Source organism: Malurus melanocephalus, unplaced genomic scaffold (assembly GCF_030028575.1).
Source record: "Malurus melanocephalus ecotype Western Australia unplaced genomic scaffold, MMel_1.1 scaffold_14, whole genome shotgun sequence".
NCBI lineage: Eukaryota > Metazoa > Chordata > Aves > Passeriformes > Maluridae > Malurus > Malurus melanocephalus.
Genome location: NW_026623246.1, coordinates 4,527,559 through 4,544,093, shown reverse-complemented (window position 1 = coordinate 4,544,093; position 16,535 = coordinate 4,527,559). Strand labels below are relative to the sequence as shown.

Below are 16,535 nucleotides of genomic sequence, written 5' to 3'. Positions count from 1 at the left end.
TCCTGCCAGCATTCACAGCTCTCAAACGGGATTAGTAGCATATAATTTGAGCAGGAAAATTGAGGAGAAACACACAGTGGGTTTAAAATCAGAAACGGCACTTGTTTATGATAATATTTGCAGCTCTTCCATCTAAGTACCCACACAGATTGCACATACTCCCACAGAGATGGAAATTAATATGCGAAATACCTGTGCAGCTTGAGTGTCACAGTTCCATAAACAGTAGCAAAGCCCAGAAGACGAACCCATCTTAGGAGAACACAGCGAAATATACTTGGCTCAAAATACAAAATGACAACCTATAGAACAGAAAGATAGAGAGAGCTTCAGTACTGCTTTCATGAGAAAGTAGTTCTTCATTCAAATGCAGAATAGTTTGCAAAACAGGACAGCAGACACATTTCAGCTCGTACTGCTGTATATTTAGATTTTCTAGTAAAGCGTCAGGATGATCAGATCAACCAGCTGGCACAGTTCTAGGCACCAATTCCTCTTTGAAGGGAGCTGGCAAAAGCCCTGTGACAGACTGTGAAGTGACAACACTTTTAAATGCAATTCCACTGACTTTTCTTAACTGAGTGAAAACATGTACCCAGAGAAGAGGATAGAACAGACAAGGACATTTTCCTTGAGCTATTCAAGTAATATGCAGCTGGCTTAATTCTGGTTTGATAGGCTGTATTTACTAGGTTACACTTCAAAGTCAMTCCTAATAAACCTAGCAAAATGATAGCTGCTCATTTTACTCTGCCAAACTAAAAATGATTGCACTAGCCTCTTTCTATCCAAAATATAAAATATTTTGACACATTTGACTCTCTCTTCCCCACATATTTTTGCCTAAGCTATACAAATCTCCCTGTGCATTATCACTTTCTTAAGGAAAATAACCTCTTTTTGTTCACCTACATGTTTTTCTAACCACAACAAAAGAGGTCCTACCAGACTTTAGCCCTGTCTACCAAGGACCATGCACAAGGACAACACTCCATAAGCAGTGACATAAAGCTAATTCTGTAGGTATAGTGCTTATAGAAGCTTCTCTATCCAGTAAAGTACCASTCTTCTCTACAACAGGGCTGCTCAGTGAACTCAGTCGTGATATGAACCTGAAGTCTATTTCTTCTCATTCCAACAGACATTGTCCCTGATGTCCTAAGGGTTGATCCCATATTCCTTCCCACACATTTGGCCCCACCAGGAGCCTGCTGCCCCAGGGATTTGTTGGTAAGCTGCCTCTACCCCACCTGTAGACCCTGCTTGGTYCAGCAAACTTAGATCCCATGCATTCAATGTGTCTGACCAGAACTTGCTAAAACAACCCAATGCACCACAGTAGACATCAATTAGGTAATCCTGGTCTAGAGAAAGCAGGCACTGAAACATTTCAGGCCATCTGTCACAGCTACATTTACAGTCAGTACATTCTGGCAGCAGAGGTAGTATTGTGCCTACTGGCTGCCACATATTTTCCTAAGTAAATGCTCTTCTATGTGGGAATTCAAGTCCAGGATATTGGCCAAAAGCCCAGGACTACATCCTTTGGGTWACATAGACTTCTTCAGAAGAGTGGGGGCAAAAATGGCAGATGTGGGTTGAGAGAGATGGAGGCTGCTGTGCTTCACTGGCAYGCTTTTTTATACAGCAGAATCAAATTGTTTCTTTTAAAAATATCATTTGCTGAATCAAACTGTGCTGCAAAATTTAATCTGTTTTTTTCACTGTTGTTAGACTGACATAGAATCACAGAATATACTGAGTTGGAAGGGATCCACAAGGATCATMAAGTCCAACTCCAAAAGTCACACCCTKTGCCTGAGAGTGTTGTCCAAAAACTTCTTGAACTCTGTCAGGCTTAGTGCTGTGACCACTTCCCTGTGGAGCCTGTTCCAGTGCACAACCATCCTCTAGGCGAAAATTTTTTTTCCTGATTTGACATGCTACAAATTTTCAGGAATTCTGATAAATTCCGCACATAGGAAAGCCAGCAGCCTTTTTCTCCTTGAAGAATCAGCTGGAAAACCAAAATGCATCCACACTGCATGACCATGCTTGGGCAAACTGAGCAACCAGCAAAAAAATCTTTAGAAATACCTGAAGGGCAGCAATGACCTCTTATCCTAATATACAGTAACATACATTAGGATAGTTACAGAACCTGAGCAAAGTTGGTAGCTCTAACTTGTCTCCTGAGTTTTGCCAGGGGGTAGAAAACACCACATTTTATCTTTGAGTCTTCCAAACAAGGAAAACAATGTAAAAAAAAAAAAAAAAGACTGGCATACAGAGACTCTGAACATTTCAAAGTTGATTTGAAAGCAGAATTTCTCAGATAACTGAAATGGGAAGGTCTGAAAACTCTCCAGGCATAGAATTTTCTGAACAAGGGCAACAGCTCTCTTTGCCATGCAATCTGACACAGCAATTTCATCTGCTGCTGCTTGCTGGAACATTAACTGCTTGTGTCTAGAAAATCTCATTGATTTGCATTGAATCATTTGTATGAGCAGCTGAGGCATTTGGCTAGATATCAACCAAGAAACCACCACTTCAAATGCAGCCTGGTGTGAGCTGGCATGGGACAGCTCACCGGGAAGGCTGAAGAGGCAAGGCTCTGCCGGAGAAAACTGTTCTCATTTTCCTATTTGAAATAGATACATCTTAGCTGCTCTTTCACCCAGTGGGGATGGATGTTGCAGAAGTAAGACTTGATCCAAGTTTGAGTTCCTTTTGGATCTTCCTGTGTTTATRTGATGGAGAATAGATACAGTGCCTTCACAAGGGCCAGTGTCCATTTTCACCCATTCTTGCACACAGTCTGTCAGGGTCCCACGCTTTGAAGAGCAAGAATTGCTATATGTACATTCTGCTTTCTTAGGCATTGCAGAAGGCTATTCTAAAAATATGTCATTCCCATTCCGAACAGGGCTCACCAGGATGTTCAGGTAACTGCCTCCTCTAAGCTCTCATCAGCATTATGTCTCCTATAAGCATCATGAATTTTAGAGGCACAATTTTTAAACTGAAAAATCTTTAATGGATTGGAGCCAAGGGGATAAAGAGACACTGCTATGGAATCCTGGCTCAATTTTCTGATCCAAGTGGAATACAATCCTTGCAAAGAATGTGGCCCAAATTATGGCTGCTGCACTGCACCCCTCCCTGTCCCTAGCTCAAAAAAAAACCCCAAAAACCCCAAACCAAAAAAAGAGGAACATAACACAGACAAGTCTTGGATCGGCTTCATATCAGCCTCTTGTACCTTAYCAAACCTCCCATTCTCTACTGTTATCCCCAGAGCTAAGCCTTCTTCAAGTGACAGCAAATATGCAGCAAAAGGTTGTTGAGCTCCAAGTGAGGAGTGTAGGATGAACACCAGATTCACCCACATACCCAGGCTGTTCTCAGAACAAGGGAATCCCTCAGTTCTAAATGACTACCCTGCCCACCAAAAATCTGACAACATTTCATTTTCCCTTTTTGCATTTATGATGCATTAGACCATGTTCTCCTCAAAAATGCTGGGAGGTTTTGCTGATGGATGTAACAAAACCTCTTTACTGTACATAGAGAAATGTGTTATTATCTGTTTTGCCAGTTTCTGGCTTCCACTTAAATACTAGACACCAGTTTCTGTTACTTTAACAACAAAGATCTGGGGAAGAACTGTTTGAAAACCAGAAGAAGATAAGCCAAACAATGGCTGTTCATGTCCCAGTTACTGCAGCTGTGCGTGAGACTTCATGAACTGTGGCTCATCTTTGTCATTTGGACAAATGCATTTAGATGTTTGCTTTTAAACTCAACGTGGTGGTTTAAGCTATTATTATCCTTGCCAAAACATTGTTCCAGTAGTCACGCTACCACTTGTGGAGTCAGAGATKGAAAGACTTCCTGAGGTCACCAGCTAACTGTCAAGTGCGTTTAGAGCTGGAGAATTACAGACACGGAAGAGGGACTTAACTTGCTGACACAGTGATCAGCCAGCTCAGTTATTCATCTGACACGATGAACAGACACACAGCTCTCTGCAGACAACAGCTGAAGTCAATAAAAGCACTCCACACATTACAGAAAATTTTCTTTATTGGGACAGTTGGAGAGTAAAAGTGCAAAGAGAACAAACTGGATAGTTGAACATTGAAAAACATAACAGAGTTCATCCATACAAAAAACTGGGAATTAATGGGTTTTATAGGTTCAGTGCCTATAAAAGTTCTTAAAAGATAAACAGCAACTAGAAAGATTGTTAAAAAAAGAGCCCTATAATGTTAATAATGAACAAAACTACATCGCAAAATCCTCTTTTGTTTTTCAGATTAACTTTACTGAGCACATTAAATGATGGTTAATTCTGCCCTTCACCTTGGCACCTAATCCAGGCAAGAATACTTTAATACTGTGCMCTTCCCCCAGATGCACAGACTGGATTCAGTCTGCCTAAATCAAATATATAATTTCTTCCTACACTGTTTAGTAAATCTGGCCTATTAATGCGAATTCTATAGATAACACAAGGATAAAGAACGGTACCTTGAAGAAGTTCAGCTTCAGCTACTTGGACAGAAGTTTGGCCTAAAGGCTTCAAGTATGCATCTCCATTGACTAGAAAGGCACTACAGCATTTATTTTAGGCAATTTGCTTCACTATATGTCAATTAATAATCTGCATCAGGAGGACTAAGCCAAGCACTTTGCAGCCAGCTGTAATGTATTTTAGAYGAGCACTTTTACTTTAATTATTAAGCCATACAAGTCACACGAATAGATCGAAAACTCATTTTCCTCTACAATCATCRAATTGCTGTACTTTGTATTGAGAGGGAATGGGCAACACTATAATGTCTCAAAAGATCAGACGTCAAAGAACTTTAAACAATACATGTACTGTCAGTGCCAAAAATCCTAAAGCTAAACATGAAAAATTTTGTGCAGGACCTTAACTCCAAAAACCCAAAAGTGTTCAATATTTTTGAACTCTTCTTATTTTTGCCCTTTGTTGTAGAATCATACTAAGGTTTAGGTTGGAATGGACCTTTAAAGATCATCTAGTTCCTAATGCTGTGGACAGGGATGTTATCTGTGTTAYATAGATGGAAATGAAATTCAGAGCTTAGAATTTCTGCATCGGCATCATCTGCTTACAGATCTGAGGTGCAACTCACCTATTTTAGACAAAAGTGACGCAAAAGTTGTTTTTTATTCTCATTCGCAAATAATTGAATTAATCTGAAAATTGTGCCCACTTAACCTGAAGAMTTTAACAGGAAAACGATGCACTTTTTCAAATTGAACTTCAGAATTTTTTGCAAGTGCTCGGCACAGTTCAATGCAGGACACGACACAGCCAGTGAAGATAATGCCTTTTGGGCTAATTCCATTAACAAGCATCTAGGAGATAGTGTGAAGAGATTCCATCTGATCTGTTCCACTGCCCAACACCATCTGCCCTTGCCTGACTGCAACAGCTGTCTAGAGCCGTCTCTAGGCAATTCTGCAACAGAACAAGCCAYCAGATACTTCCTCTCAATATCCCGCTGTGCTGAGGGATGGGCAGCCTTCCTTCTGCCATGTTTCAGTAGTTTCTTCCAACATGCAAAATACCCTCCAGGGTACATCAAGTCACCTATTAACGCTTCATTCCTAATACTGAGGAGGGATTTCCTGCAGCAGAGATGCTGTTTGCAATGTTAGATAAGCCTGCCATCCAAACTCTGTTATAACAGTCTGGCACCACACTTCCTAGGAAAGGGACCAATGCACTCGTATGTGGGCACAGTGCCATGCTAACAGATGGGATGAATGAAGGCATTCATGAGCCTGTGCACACCACGGGCACCACATTCCACTGTTGGAAACATGAGTCACAGCTCGGATCATCTGCTTAAATATTAGCGAGTGCACAACTCCTTATCCAGCCCTCTACTATCCACAAACATTTCCGGTGCATCCACGCAGCATTTCAGAGGCATGAGAGCAGCTGAATGTATAYTCAGGCTAATTACCTAAGAACACTTCCTTCCATTTCCATCCCATTTTTTTAAACCACGTGTGCTTTTTAAGACATTACAGCTTATCATAATAGGCCTGTGAGCACACAGTGCCATCAAACCCTGCTATGCTTGCAGATCTCACCATTTTAAAGCAGAGCTGTGCTGGATCATTAGCTCAATGCCTCTGTAAAGCACACATTTGCGGCTCAAAACCACAGTAACTACTCAGTAGGTTTTATTCTTGCCTCTGAATTGGAACTGAATCAGCTTYCCAGTACAAAGCAGTGGAATCACTCTGCTGCTGGGGCAGTGCATCTTGGTTAAGATGAATGTCATAGGCAAAATATTTGCAGCCTTTTAAGTAACATCTTCTGGGTTTCTTCATAAAAGAAAACAATTTTTTCCTTGTCACCCACACAAAGTCCATCTTGAAATTCTGCCTACTGAAGTCCTCTTTTCCCTGCCACTGCACTTTCAGCTGCAGCTATTGCTGTTTTCTTCATTGCCTATCTTAAAGTATCTATTAATACATATTATACCTCTGTCTGTGTTTCACCAAGGACATGTCTCGCCTGTAAAGTCTTTTGGAAGACCATGACCCAGCATAAGCACATAACCACCAGCACCAGCGTAAAATAAAAGGGCAGACTTCCCAAACTTGATTCATCAGAATGCTTTGCTATCATTAGGTTTTATTACACTTTGGATTCATCCCATCAGGCAGTAAAAACAGATCTCTAAAGTTCTTTATGGAACACATATTTTACAGTGGAGCTCATTTAGCCTCCTGAGGGATTTAACTGGAGATTAAGCAAACAGAACCTTCAAGATCATTCTGGTTTGACAAAACATTGCATATTTAGAATGCCTTTTTTCAGATAGATCTTCAATTATTTTCCCTCTTTTTTTCCCCCTTACTCTGTTCATAAGGAAGATCTCAACTAATTATTGGCAAGACATCCCTGAATAGGTTATTTGGAGGAAAATAAATACCCGTATGATTTCCAAGATGCTGTCACACATTTCCTCCAATTTAAAGAGAAAAAGTGATATGCCACAGATCCTACCAGCTCTGGAAATACTTATAAATAAGTGACTTGAACACATGGCCTGAAAATGCATTTATTCACCATAAATTCRAGCCTTTGCTTAAGCCTTAATAATGATCCAGCTTCACTGTCCCTATTTGCTTTGGCCTAATGAATTGTATTCTAAAGCCAAGTAATAAAAAAATATGTAATCCACATTTATTTTAAAAAGAGATATGCTTACACTCTGTAGACAGATTTGATCACAACAAATGAATTCTTATGCCCAACAAGGTTCACACAGTAGAGAAGAGCAATCCAGGGCATCTTCCTGTTAAAGGATAAAACYTTGCCACAAAACATTTAATTAGCTCAGGAGAGACATCAACTGATGTCCTTGCTGAATTGATTATAAATGCTAAGGGTTGAAGGGTACTCCAAGTGTCAATTCACAACCAACAAGAGAAAAGCGATACAAAGAAAGACGGCACTCCTGGTCTGTACCCTCTTTGGGGAGAAAAAAAAGCAGAAAAACCAGCATTATCAAAAGAACTAGACCTCTACTCCAGGCTGCGGTGGGAACCATCTGAGGAACTGAGGAGAAATAGAAATCACCTTGAAACACTGGATTATCACATATGTTCTCTGTCTCAAACAAAGAGATMATATTTAGCTTTTCATTGTAATAGAAAAAACTATATAGCTTCAGCTACAARCTCCTGAAATACAAGGAGAGGTTCGGTGGTACTAGCCCAGGGARTGGTGATAATAAACAGATAAAACATGATCATTCAGGAAGTCTGAGGTCTTACAGCCCAAGGGGCTACAGGCACTGAGGTGCTGGAGGTGGCAAGTCCAGATCTTAGGGGCAAATGTTTGTCCAAGAAAGGTGTCTTCCTGACCACTGCTGGTTATTGGATGCTTCTGTGGAAGCAGTACAAGACAGGGAGAAGGTCTGAGGCTCCGAAGTTCCACTGAGATCATGCCAAAATGTAGCACAATGAACAAATCACCTAACACTGAAAAATCCAGGCAAGAAAAAAAAATCTGTTCATTTTAATCATGTCCCATGTCAGGAAGAAGAGAAAATAAAGTCTGAATTGCGCACTATGCTTTCTTTTTTCTCACTCAAATGTACTTCCGCTTCACCACTACCATAAAGCAAAAGAAGTAAATAAATATTTTTCAGTGAGTCCAAAAAGTAATGAGCTTGGTTGGCCCAAATGACCTCCTTACCCACCTGCTTCAATGTGCCAGTTACATGCTAGCTCCCTCCTAACAACCTCTTTAATACAGTTACCCTAAAGGTAGCCTCAACAGCCTCAGCAGAAGTCAGTCCATAAGGACTTGAGAGTTGGCTCACCTCAGCAATTCAGACACTTCGAATTGGCTGGATGTGGGCTTTCCTGGATGTCTAAGTTTCCACTGAAATCCAGACACTGCCTCAGAAAGTTTCAAATGTGTTTAAACAAGATTCTTTAAAACAATAATAACTGCTGTGTTTGAAAATTTAAAGCCTACCAGAATCCATGTAGCTGTGTACAGAGCAAAATGCTTTTCCTGACTCACACAGGTCACCAGCCACAGCCTTGAAGAACAAAATTAATGCACAGTCATTGATCTGACTTTAAAGATACTTAGGGGCTAGCAAGRGAGTCAGGAGCCTTTGACTTCACTGAAAGGCAACTACCCAAATATTTAAAAAATATCTGGCTTCCTGTCTTCAAAGAGTGCTAAGAGCAGTGTAGATACCACTGATGTACTKCACTCTTTCATTTGATGTTTTTTAAACTTATATGAAAAGATCTTCAATTACTTTCCAGTTAAATACTGAAAGATACATGAAAATGTGGGTTTCCTCTTCAAGCAAATGGCCAGGTTTAGAGTGAAGATCATTAGACGTGATCTGTCAGCAGCAACACTAAAATCAAAGATGAGCAGATGGGGCATTCAGGGCTTCAACCTCATGCACACTAAAGCAGAAAAGAGAAGCACAAGTGAAATACAGAGGAGAAGCTGAGCTCCTTAATCATTCAAAGCTTCTATTTCACAGTTTGCATTACATTCAAAAAACATAATACAAAATTAAGAGAAATAATTTCATCAGAATGTTTTATCTAGGCAATGTATAGGCACACCAAAAATTGTTCATGCTGATGCAAAATGATAAAAGTGGAAAATCAAAAGAAGCTGCAAAGTCAAAATATCTTCTAAAATATTTGCTTCTTCTGCCAGTTAACTTTTATAATCTACTGCTTCTTTCATCTGTTCAGATACATTTTCTTCCATGCGACGTGCCACTTGGGTAAATGACAGCAGTCAACTGAATGTTCTAGTTTACCTACTTTGTATGTGAAAAACCCCCCAAAACTTACTACTGGGTGCATTACTATAATATTTTCTTTWAAAAAAAGTGGTAACCAATGAATCAGAAAGAGAAACATTGTAATGAGCTGAACCATCTCTAATGAAAAAACCCTGCCATCTCTTCAGCCTACTCATTTGCCAAACCACTGACACATTTGATTAGTAATTTTAAGGATATGTTTTTTCATTCTTTTATTAAAACCAWGGAAAATCTAACAATTTATTTTAAGACCACATCTGTGATTTTAAGAAAAAGAAATCTTTTAAAAACACAATGGTTAAGTAGTCTATATTAAAATAAATCTTGCAAGAGTTGCAGCTAAATCAAGACATAATAGACTAAATTATTCAGAGCAATTTGTCAAGTATACTTAATGCAAGACACAGGTCATAAAAAAGACTCACACGGACTTTTTTAATTTGTACCACTATAGCTACAAATATACAGGGTAAGGCTGGAGGAGGGGGTTATTCRAATATTTTCAAATAGTGACTCCTACCTGGGGAAAACATGCAGTATTCAGAGTTCCAAAAATACTTCTCACCTTAATCTAACAAAGACAGAGAAGTATTTAACAATGACTTTGTGAGAAAAAAAAAGCTGTCTGATGGTTTAGGTTCTTCAAAAATATCTATTTCCTGGCTGCATGCTCTCTCTGAACTACATATTGGCAGGTTCATGAGTCAAGGTAGGAATTTTATTGACATCAGCTATTAAGATGGTTATTTGGAAAAGATAATGGCGAGAGGCGAGGACTTTGAAACACCCTGTTAAACCACAGCAAACAGCAGGACAGAACTGTCTGCTACCATCCTCAGGACAATTTTTGTTGGTATTTATTTTGACAACAAGCAATTTAGAAAAACTCTCTCCACAAAATACTAGCCGGACACCTCAATCCAGCCCGTGCTGATTAGTTTACTGCAGACATCACTGCTGGAACTATTGACTTTTCATTTTCAGCTTATGCACCCGCAGCAACAACAGCAGTGCRGACAAGCCAGAGACCACGGTGTGCCCAGCCTCCAGAAGAAGTGCTGGGAACACTGAACACTCCATCTCCTAATGTTCCCTAATGAAGAATGGATGTCTGTCTGATAAATCTGCATTAGGTCAACTGATGCTACTGATGTAACTGGATGAATAGTAAAAATGGCATWCTCTGCTGGCATGATCTATATTAATCTTGCATCTGCACTAACCATATCAAGCAAATTATGTGATTAACATTATTAATTCATTCTGGGTAATTAATGAGGTCCAGAAGAAACCAGCCACATCTGCAAACTCAAAATTCACTCCACAGCAGAAACGATAGAAATAGGAATGAAATGTTATTTTTCTTCCTAGAAGGAAGACATCCTTATAGTTCTTATATTACAYGGATAGGAACATTGTTACCTTCCAAAAAATTGTTTGGTCAGTTTGCTTGGCTACAAGGGCCAGAGTACTCATACTTTTTTATTTTAGTCAAAAGGAAAAAAAAAAAAAGTTTAATAGAAATGTATGCAAGGAAAATATTTATTGTGTTGAGCAGATATTAAAAAACTATTATGACTGGGAAAATAAAATAAATTTAACAAAATAAATCACCTATAGTCACCTATGCRACCCAGGTGATTTTCAAAGAACAGCATAAAATTAATCACATGCTTGTATAAATGTTTGAATACATATCCACTTAGATGCAGTAATCGATTTGGTGCATTTGTTGTGGTTTCTTTTTTGCCTGTAAAATCCTGATTCTCTTTCAAAAGTTAGGCACTTTTCATGCAGATTCTAAAGCACATTGATTCCAAAATAGCAGCATAATTTGAGTGTATCTGTGCCAATGTTTTCTTCTTTATGAAAAGCAGCATAGAATTTGATTAGTATCAGTCTCCGGTGATCCTAAGCAACCCTGAAAAACACTATTGCAGAATGGTTCATATGGCATSTCCCTGAGCCATAAAACACTCCTTCACGCAGTATGTAATTCTTACTCTCTATATTCATTCTCTTCCCCACATTCAGCTAGGGTGATTTGTTATTATAATCCAACTATTTCTATCAGGACTAGGAACCTGGAGTGGATGCCTACACACCTGAGCAAGGGAAGAAAAGYGAATCAATAAATGCCAAGACAGCCAGCCCAAGCTCCCTCTGTATTCCATGGGGAGCACTGAGGGCAGAGGCCAAACCACAGCATCATTCTACAGGAACCTAAGGCAGGTAATTACCTAAGGCTGTCCTCCAGAGGTGCCTGCTTTCCTCCACAGGCTGTAAAGGGAGCCCAGGGTTAAATGTGATGTTCAGAGTCAAAATTAAATTTAAAAAAAAAATCCCTGCACTGCAAATAGCCACTCCAAAGTTCTACTCAGAGGTTTCAGCACTGCCTCTTTCTCAAGTGCAGGCAGCAGCTAGTAACCTGTCAGACCATATAAAGCCCATCCTTCAACTCTGAAATACTATGGAGGAGAACAAGCTGGGAAAAGCTTCAGAACTATTTGGCCTAATTTAATATTTATTGCTGTTTTAGACTGGGTATCTCAAAGGAAGCAAAGAACTTTAGAACATTCAACTGATTTGGAAAGAAAAGGGCCTAGAAACAAAAGATATGTTTCATGGATTTTAAAACAACTCTCAGAGAATGCGGAAACATAGAAATAAGATGGTATAGAAAATAACAGAYATAGCACATTGAGAGCCACATTTTTAATAGACAGGTGTCATTTCCATTACAGAAGAAAAATTAGAAAGTCCTAAAATGGAAAGTACTGATCTCAAGCTTAGGCATACAAATYGTCAAGAAGCAATCTCAAGCAATACATCAGCAACATAACTGGATGGACTGAGAGGAACCTGAGAAGAACTCTTCATTACAGACCTCAAAAACATTTCTTTAAGAGGTTGAAAACAACATATTTGGCTCTGAAAGAGCAGTCTTCAAAAGCTTCAACATGTGTAGGTGGCAATAAACTAAACAGAACAACTCAGAACAGAAATCTCCCCTTGGAAACACCACATGGAAGTGGAAAGTAGGAGAGATGAATCTYGGAGACTTTCAGGAAATTGAGTGTGGACTTGGAAAACTTCAGTGTCTATGGAGGTCAATGAGCAATTAATGAGAAGTCTGAAGAATAACGATGCAGGAAAGAGGGGAATCAAGTTGCCCAATGTGAAATTGTTGACTGGGAGAAACTAAGAGTAAAACATTCTCCYCCTCTGGAAAACAAAGTTTCATGACACCTCAATGATCTGTATAGTTCCTCATCACCTGAACAATCAGCTAGGGTAAAATCCCTAAGAGCTAACAGGCACATCTCATGTTCCAAATATTGCATTTGCTAACCTTTGCATACATTCAGGTTTTCCAGAATACTGCACTGCCAAATGCACAAGTAAGCTTACTAAAGAATTCTTAATTGTTTGAAATGGGCAATTTATTTTTCAAAAAGAAACAGAGACACCACAAAAACATCTGAGATGCAAGGTTGTACTAGACAGTCATATCTTTGATACTTAATATCTTTTCCAATTATCATTTAATCTTGAATCCTTTTCGTCACATGATACGAAGTCTTTTCAGATCCTAAAGACTTGAGCTCAGACACTCAGAACAACACCAGGACTTGTAGTTTGTTTTGCAATGCTTCCTCTGTAACTTAGGGATTGTCGAATGTGATTATAACTGCCATCTATTTCAAACATGCACATTAACTAYAGAGAAAGCAATTGTGTATAGGGAAAAGAACCTCAGAAAAGCCAATGTTTTATTATTTTGAAAATTTAGTGGGATTAGACAAAACAACACACCTGTCCACAGTGCAWCAATTAGAAGGTTTCTGAGGAAAGCTCCTGACAGTGAATGATTTAACCTGGAAAACAACCAAATTCGAGCTATGTTTTTTCGGTGACAACAGTTGAGGTCCATATGCTACTTTCTGCTCATACCTAAAAATAACTTAACCATTTATTGAAATAGTTATACAGCCAGGACACCACATTTTAACCAATATGTAATCTAACCAATGGGTAAAATATGTTTACTGCTTCTCTGTAGCTGGATTAATATTGGTGCTTATACCCATTTACTGCTGCTTAATGAAGCAATGTGAAATGGAACAGTATCAGCACAAGAGACTGGACACCTCTCATGCTAAAGAGAAAGCAGTAAATCTTTCTTCAATATGGTACAAGTTTGCATCTTCTGAGCCAGAGAGGGGAACAGAACCCGAGTGTCATACGCAGAAGGAAAACATTAACAAGTGGGATACTGAATAAAAGCAGTGTCTGCCGGCTGGAATTTCACCACCTATATTTGGTAATAAGGTTTGCATGGCATACCAGAAGGGAGGGTTTGAGTTTGCAGCCCTGCTGAAGGAAAGCATTTTCCCAGGCAGAAAAACTCGGCAGCTGATAAACACAAATCCTTGTCTCTCCAGGACATCCAGCTCCCTAGACAAGCAAAGCAAGCGTGCTGCTGCCTGTGTCAGCCTGAGCACACAGCCCTCTCGTGTAAAGAGTACCTCACCTGACCTCAAGGCACCAAAACGGAGCACTGCAATCTGCAGTAGCAATGCTTACCCCATGGTAAGTTGAGTGCTTAAAACATTGCCATGATAAAAATTGAAGCTGTATTAGGAAACAGATTTCCTACTAATGGCTGAACTATTCAACCATCTTTGGTCTCCTCCTTTCAGAGACACCAACCAAAATAGCTGCAGCCAGTACCTGCTGGTTCCCTCCTGTTGCTGCAGCTGCAAAAATAAAGCATTAGAAATAGCAGCCTTCCYGGGCAAGATTGCTAATTTGCATTTCTGGCACATCTCACTTTGCACGGTCCACAAAACGCGTTCATTAACAGATAACAAAACAGCAGAAGGAGGCTTTCTCCAAATGTTCCACTCCTTCCTGAGCACAGGGGGAGTCCTYCAAACATTTCTCTGATTTATCAAAGAAAAGGTCCACCTTCTAGCAGRAGAGACATATTCCACTGCAATTTGTTGCTAGGCAGTCCTCTGCATTTCACTGCAATTATTTATTTATATGAACTTCCTTCTCCATCCTCCCTACCAAGATGCTTGTGGTGTTGAATAAACAATTATACAACAAAAACAGCATAAAAGTAGAAGGGCAATACTTAAGAGCGAAATTAACAGTTGTCATCAGAACTAAGAATGAGATGGCAAACAGAAAMCAAAATAACTGAACTCCAGGGGACCAGGGGGAGACACAGCAATTTTTAAAAAGAGAAGTCAGGCTAGGCTGCTAAGATAGACAGAAAGATAGCAATGGGATAAACCAACCAAGTGRTGAAAACCCATATGGGAGAATGCCCAAAACAAACATTTCAAGACTCAGATTTAGTTGAGGAGCTGTGAGTACTCAGAAGGCCATGACCTTCTTTTTCTTCAAGGTTCTTGAACACTTACTATATATAACAAGTATTCATGATTTAAAACAAATCCATTCAGGCAGATTTTGACAGGATTGCTTGTGACAAGTCTGAGAAAAATGCATTACTTTAAACAGTCTGAGGAAATGAACCTAGCAGATTCAATGTATCATGCCACAAAATTGCATCTACTTTATGAAAAGCATACAYGGAGGGAAAAATAAAACCCATTTCTTTGAACTTGCTTAAATAACTACAAAATCTCAAGAATGTCTGCTGTGCTCTCTAGACCAATAGAGCAGTCAGTGTTTAGCAACTGGAACTTCTCTGTGCTCTATATGTTTTTCTCTTTCACTCTGAATGCTTTCAACTTTTTCCTGTTCTCTAACCTATTTCTTAATGATTTAAGATTAAACACTACTTGAAGTTAGATCAAGGTTCCGAACTTTTTCTTTCATTTGTTGAAAGCAACAGAGAATTTTCCTCCCCTTTTTACTGTCTTCTCAAGAATTCATTCTGTCAAATTCCTAGTTTAATCTGACCCATTATTATTATTATAACTATTACAGCAACATATACTAATTATGGTATAAAATATAATTAGTTAACTATCAATTTCATGTCTACAAGTTCTTGATCACATCTGATGTCTGCTATACACACTGGTGAGTCAAACCAGAAATAAGTGCCTTGCACAACTACATCATTTTATATGAAAGGCTTTTGATGTTATCAGGTTAGCCCAATTCATAGGCACTTGTGAAAAATCTAATATACTAGAGATTTTCTTTTCAAATGCAGTAAGCACTGATGTCACTTACCCTACACAGACAAGATATCCTGCCTGAGAAAAGAAGTGCTCCTTTTTATTTGTTAACCCCACAGCCAACTGCAGTTACTACAGCCCATAWAAAGTCAGCTCAGCTCACGATCAGAACAGATCAAAGTTTCTTGTCCTGCAAATCTGCTGACTTGGAATGTGTTTGGGTTCCAGAAACTCATATAAAGAGATTTTCTACATATTCTTGGCGACATCTGATATTGGCAGACACCTTACTGYTGCCAATGATAAACTTATTAATCTTTCTTAAGCCTTACATGGTTAAGTGTTTAGTGTATGTTTCTGATTCAGTGATCTTTCAAAATTCMTGGGTCTTCCAACAACTGAGCATATGATACTCTAACACAGCCTTATGAATTGAATTAATGGTTAATAAACATGTTCCTTAGGGTTTTAAAATACTTGTTATGACAGCATTTTGCCCTCTTGTAGCAACAATTGGTGRTTACTTGAACAGACAGTGCCTGCTACTATAGCAGTAACTTATTTTAATTATGATTTCAAAGATGTAAATATGCCTTAAGGCTTGGAAAGTAGATACAAGTTTAATAAGTATGGGTATAAATAGCTGACTAAATAACCCAGTACACAGACTTTTATAGATCAGCTCTCTACAGATTTCAAGGCAATGCCATCAATAAAGACAGAAAAAAGGATGAGCTGCCTCCATGGGCCAACAAACTCTGTCAGTTTTTTAAAAAACCCCTCACATTTCAAGGGTTCAGCATGCTGGTGATGCCAGATTAGGAATTTAAGAGAGAGTTGAACATTGAGAACACTTGCCAGCATGCCAGTATGTGCTGGGGATTAGGAAATKAACAAATTAAGTAAGAATATATTCTGCAATACATACAWTTTTTTTTTACTCTGACTAATGTGACAACTTATACACCTGTATTGACATAGAAGAAAAGATCTGAAGAAT

General features: G+C 39.0%; 1 protein-coding gene across 1 annotated transcript in view; it reads right to left on the bottom strand.

Annotated features, from left to right (window-relative positions):
• The window catches only part of GPR158 (G protein-coupled receptor 158), a 179,281-nt gene that overhangs the window by 49,020 nt on the left and 113,726 nt on the right, over positions 1-16,535 (bottom strand). The window contains exon 6 of the mRNA XM_057384046.1: positions 193-302. Coding sequence (XP_057240029.1) covers positions 193-302 — 110 coding nt within the window. The remainder of the gene's footprint in view (positions 1-192; positions 303-16,535) is intronic.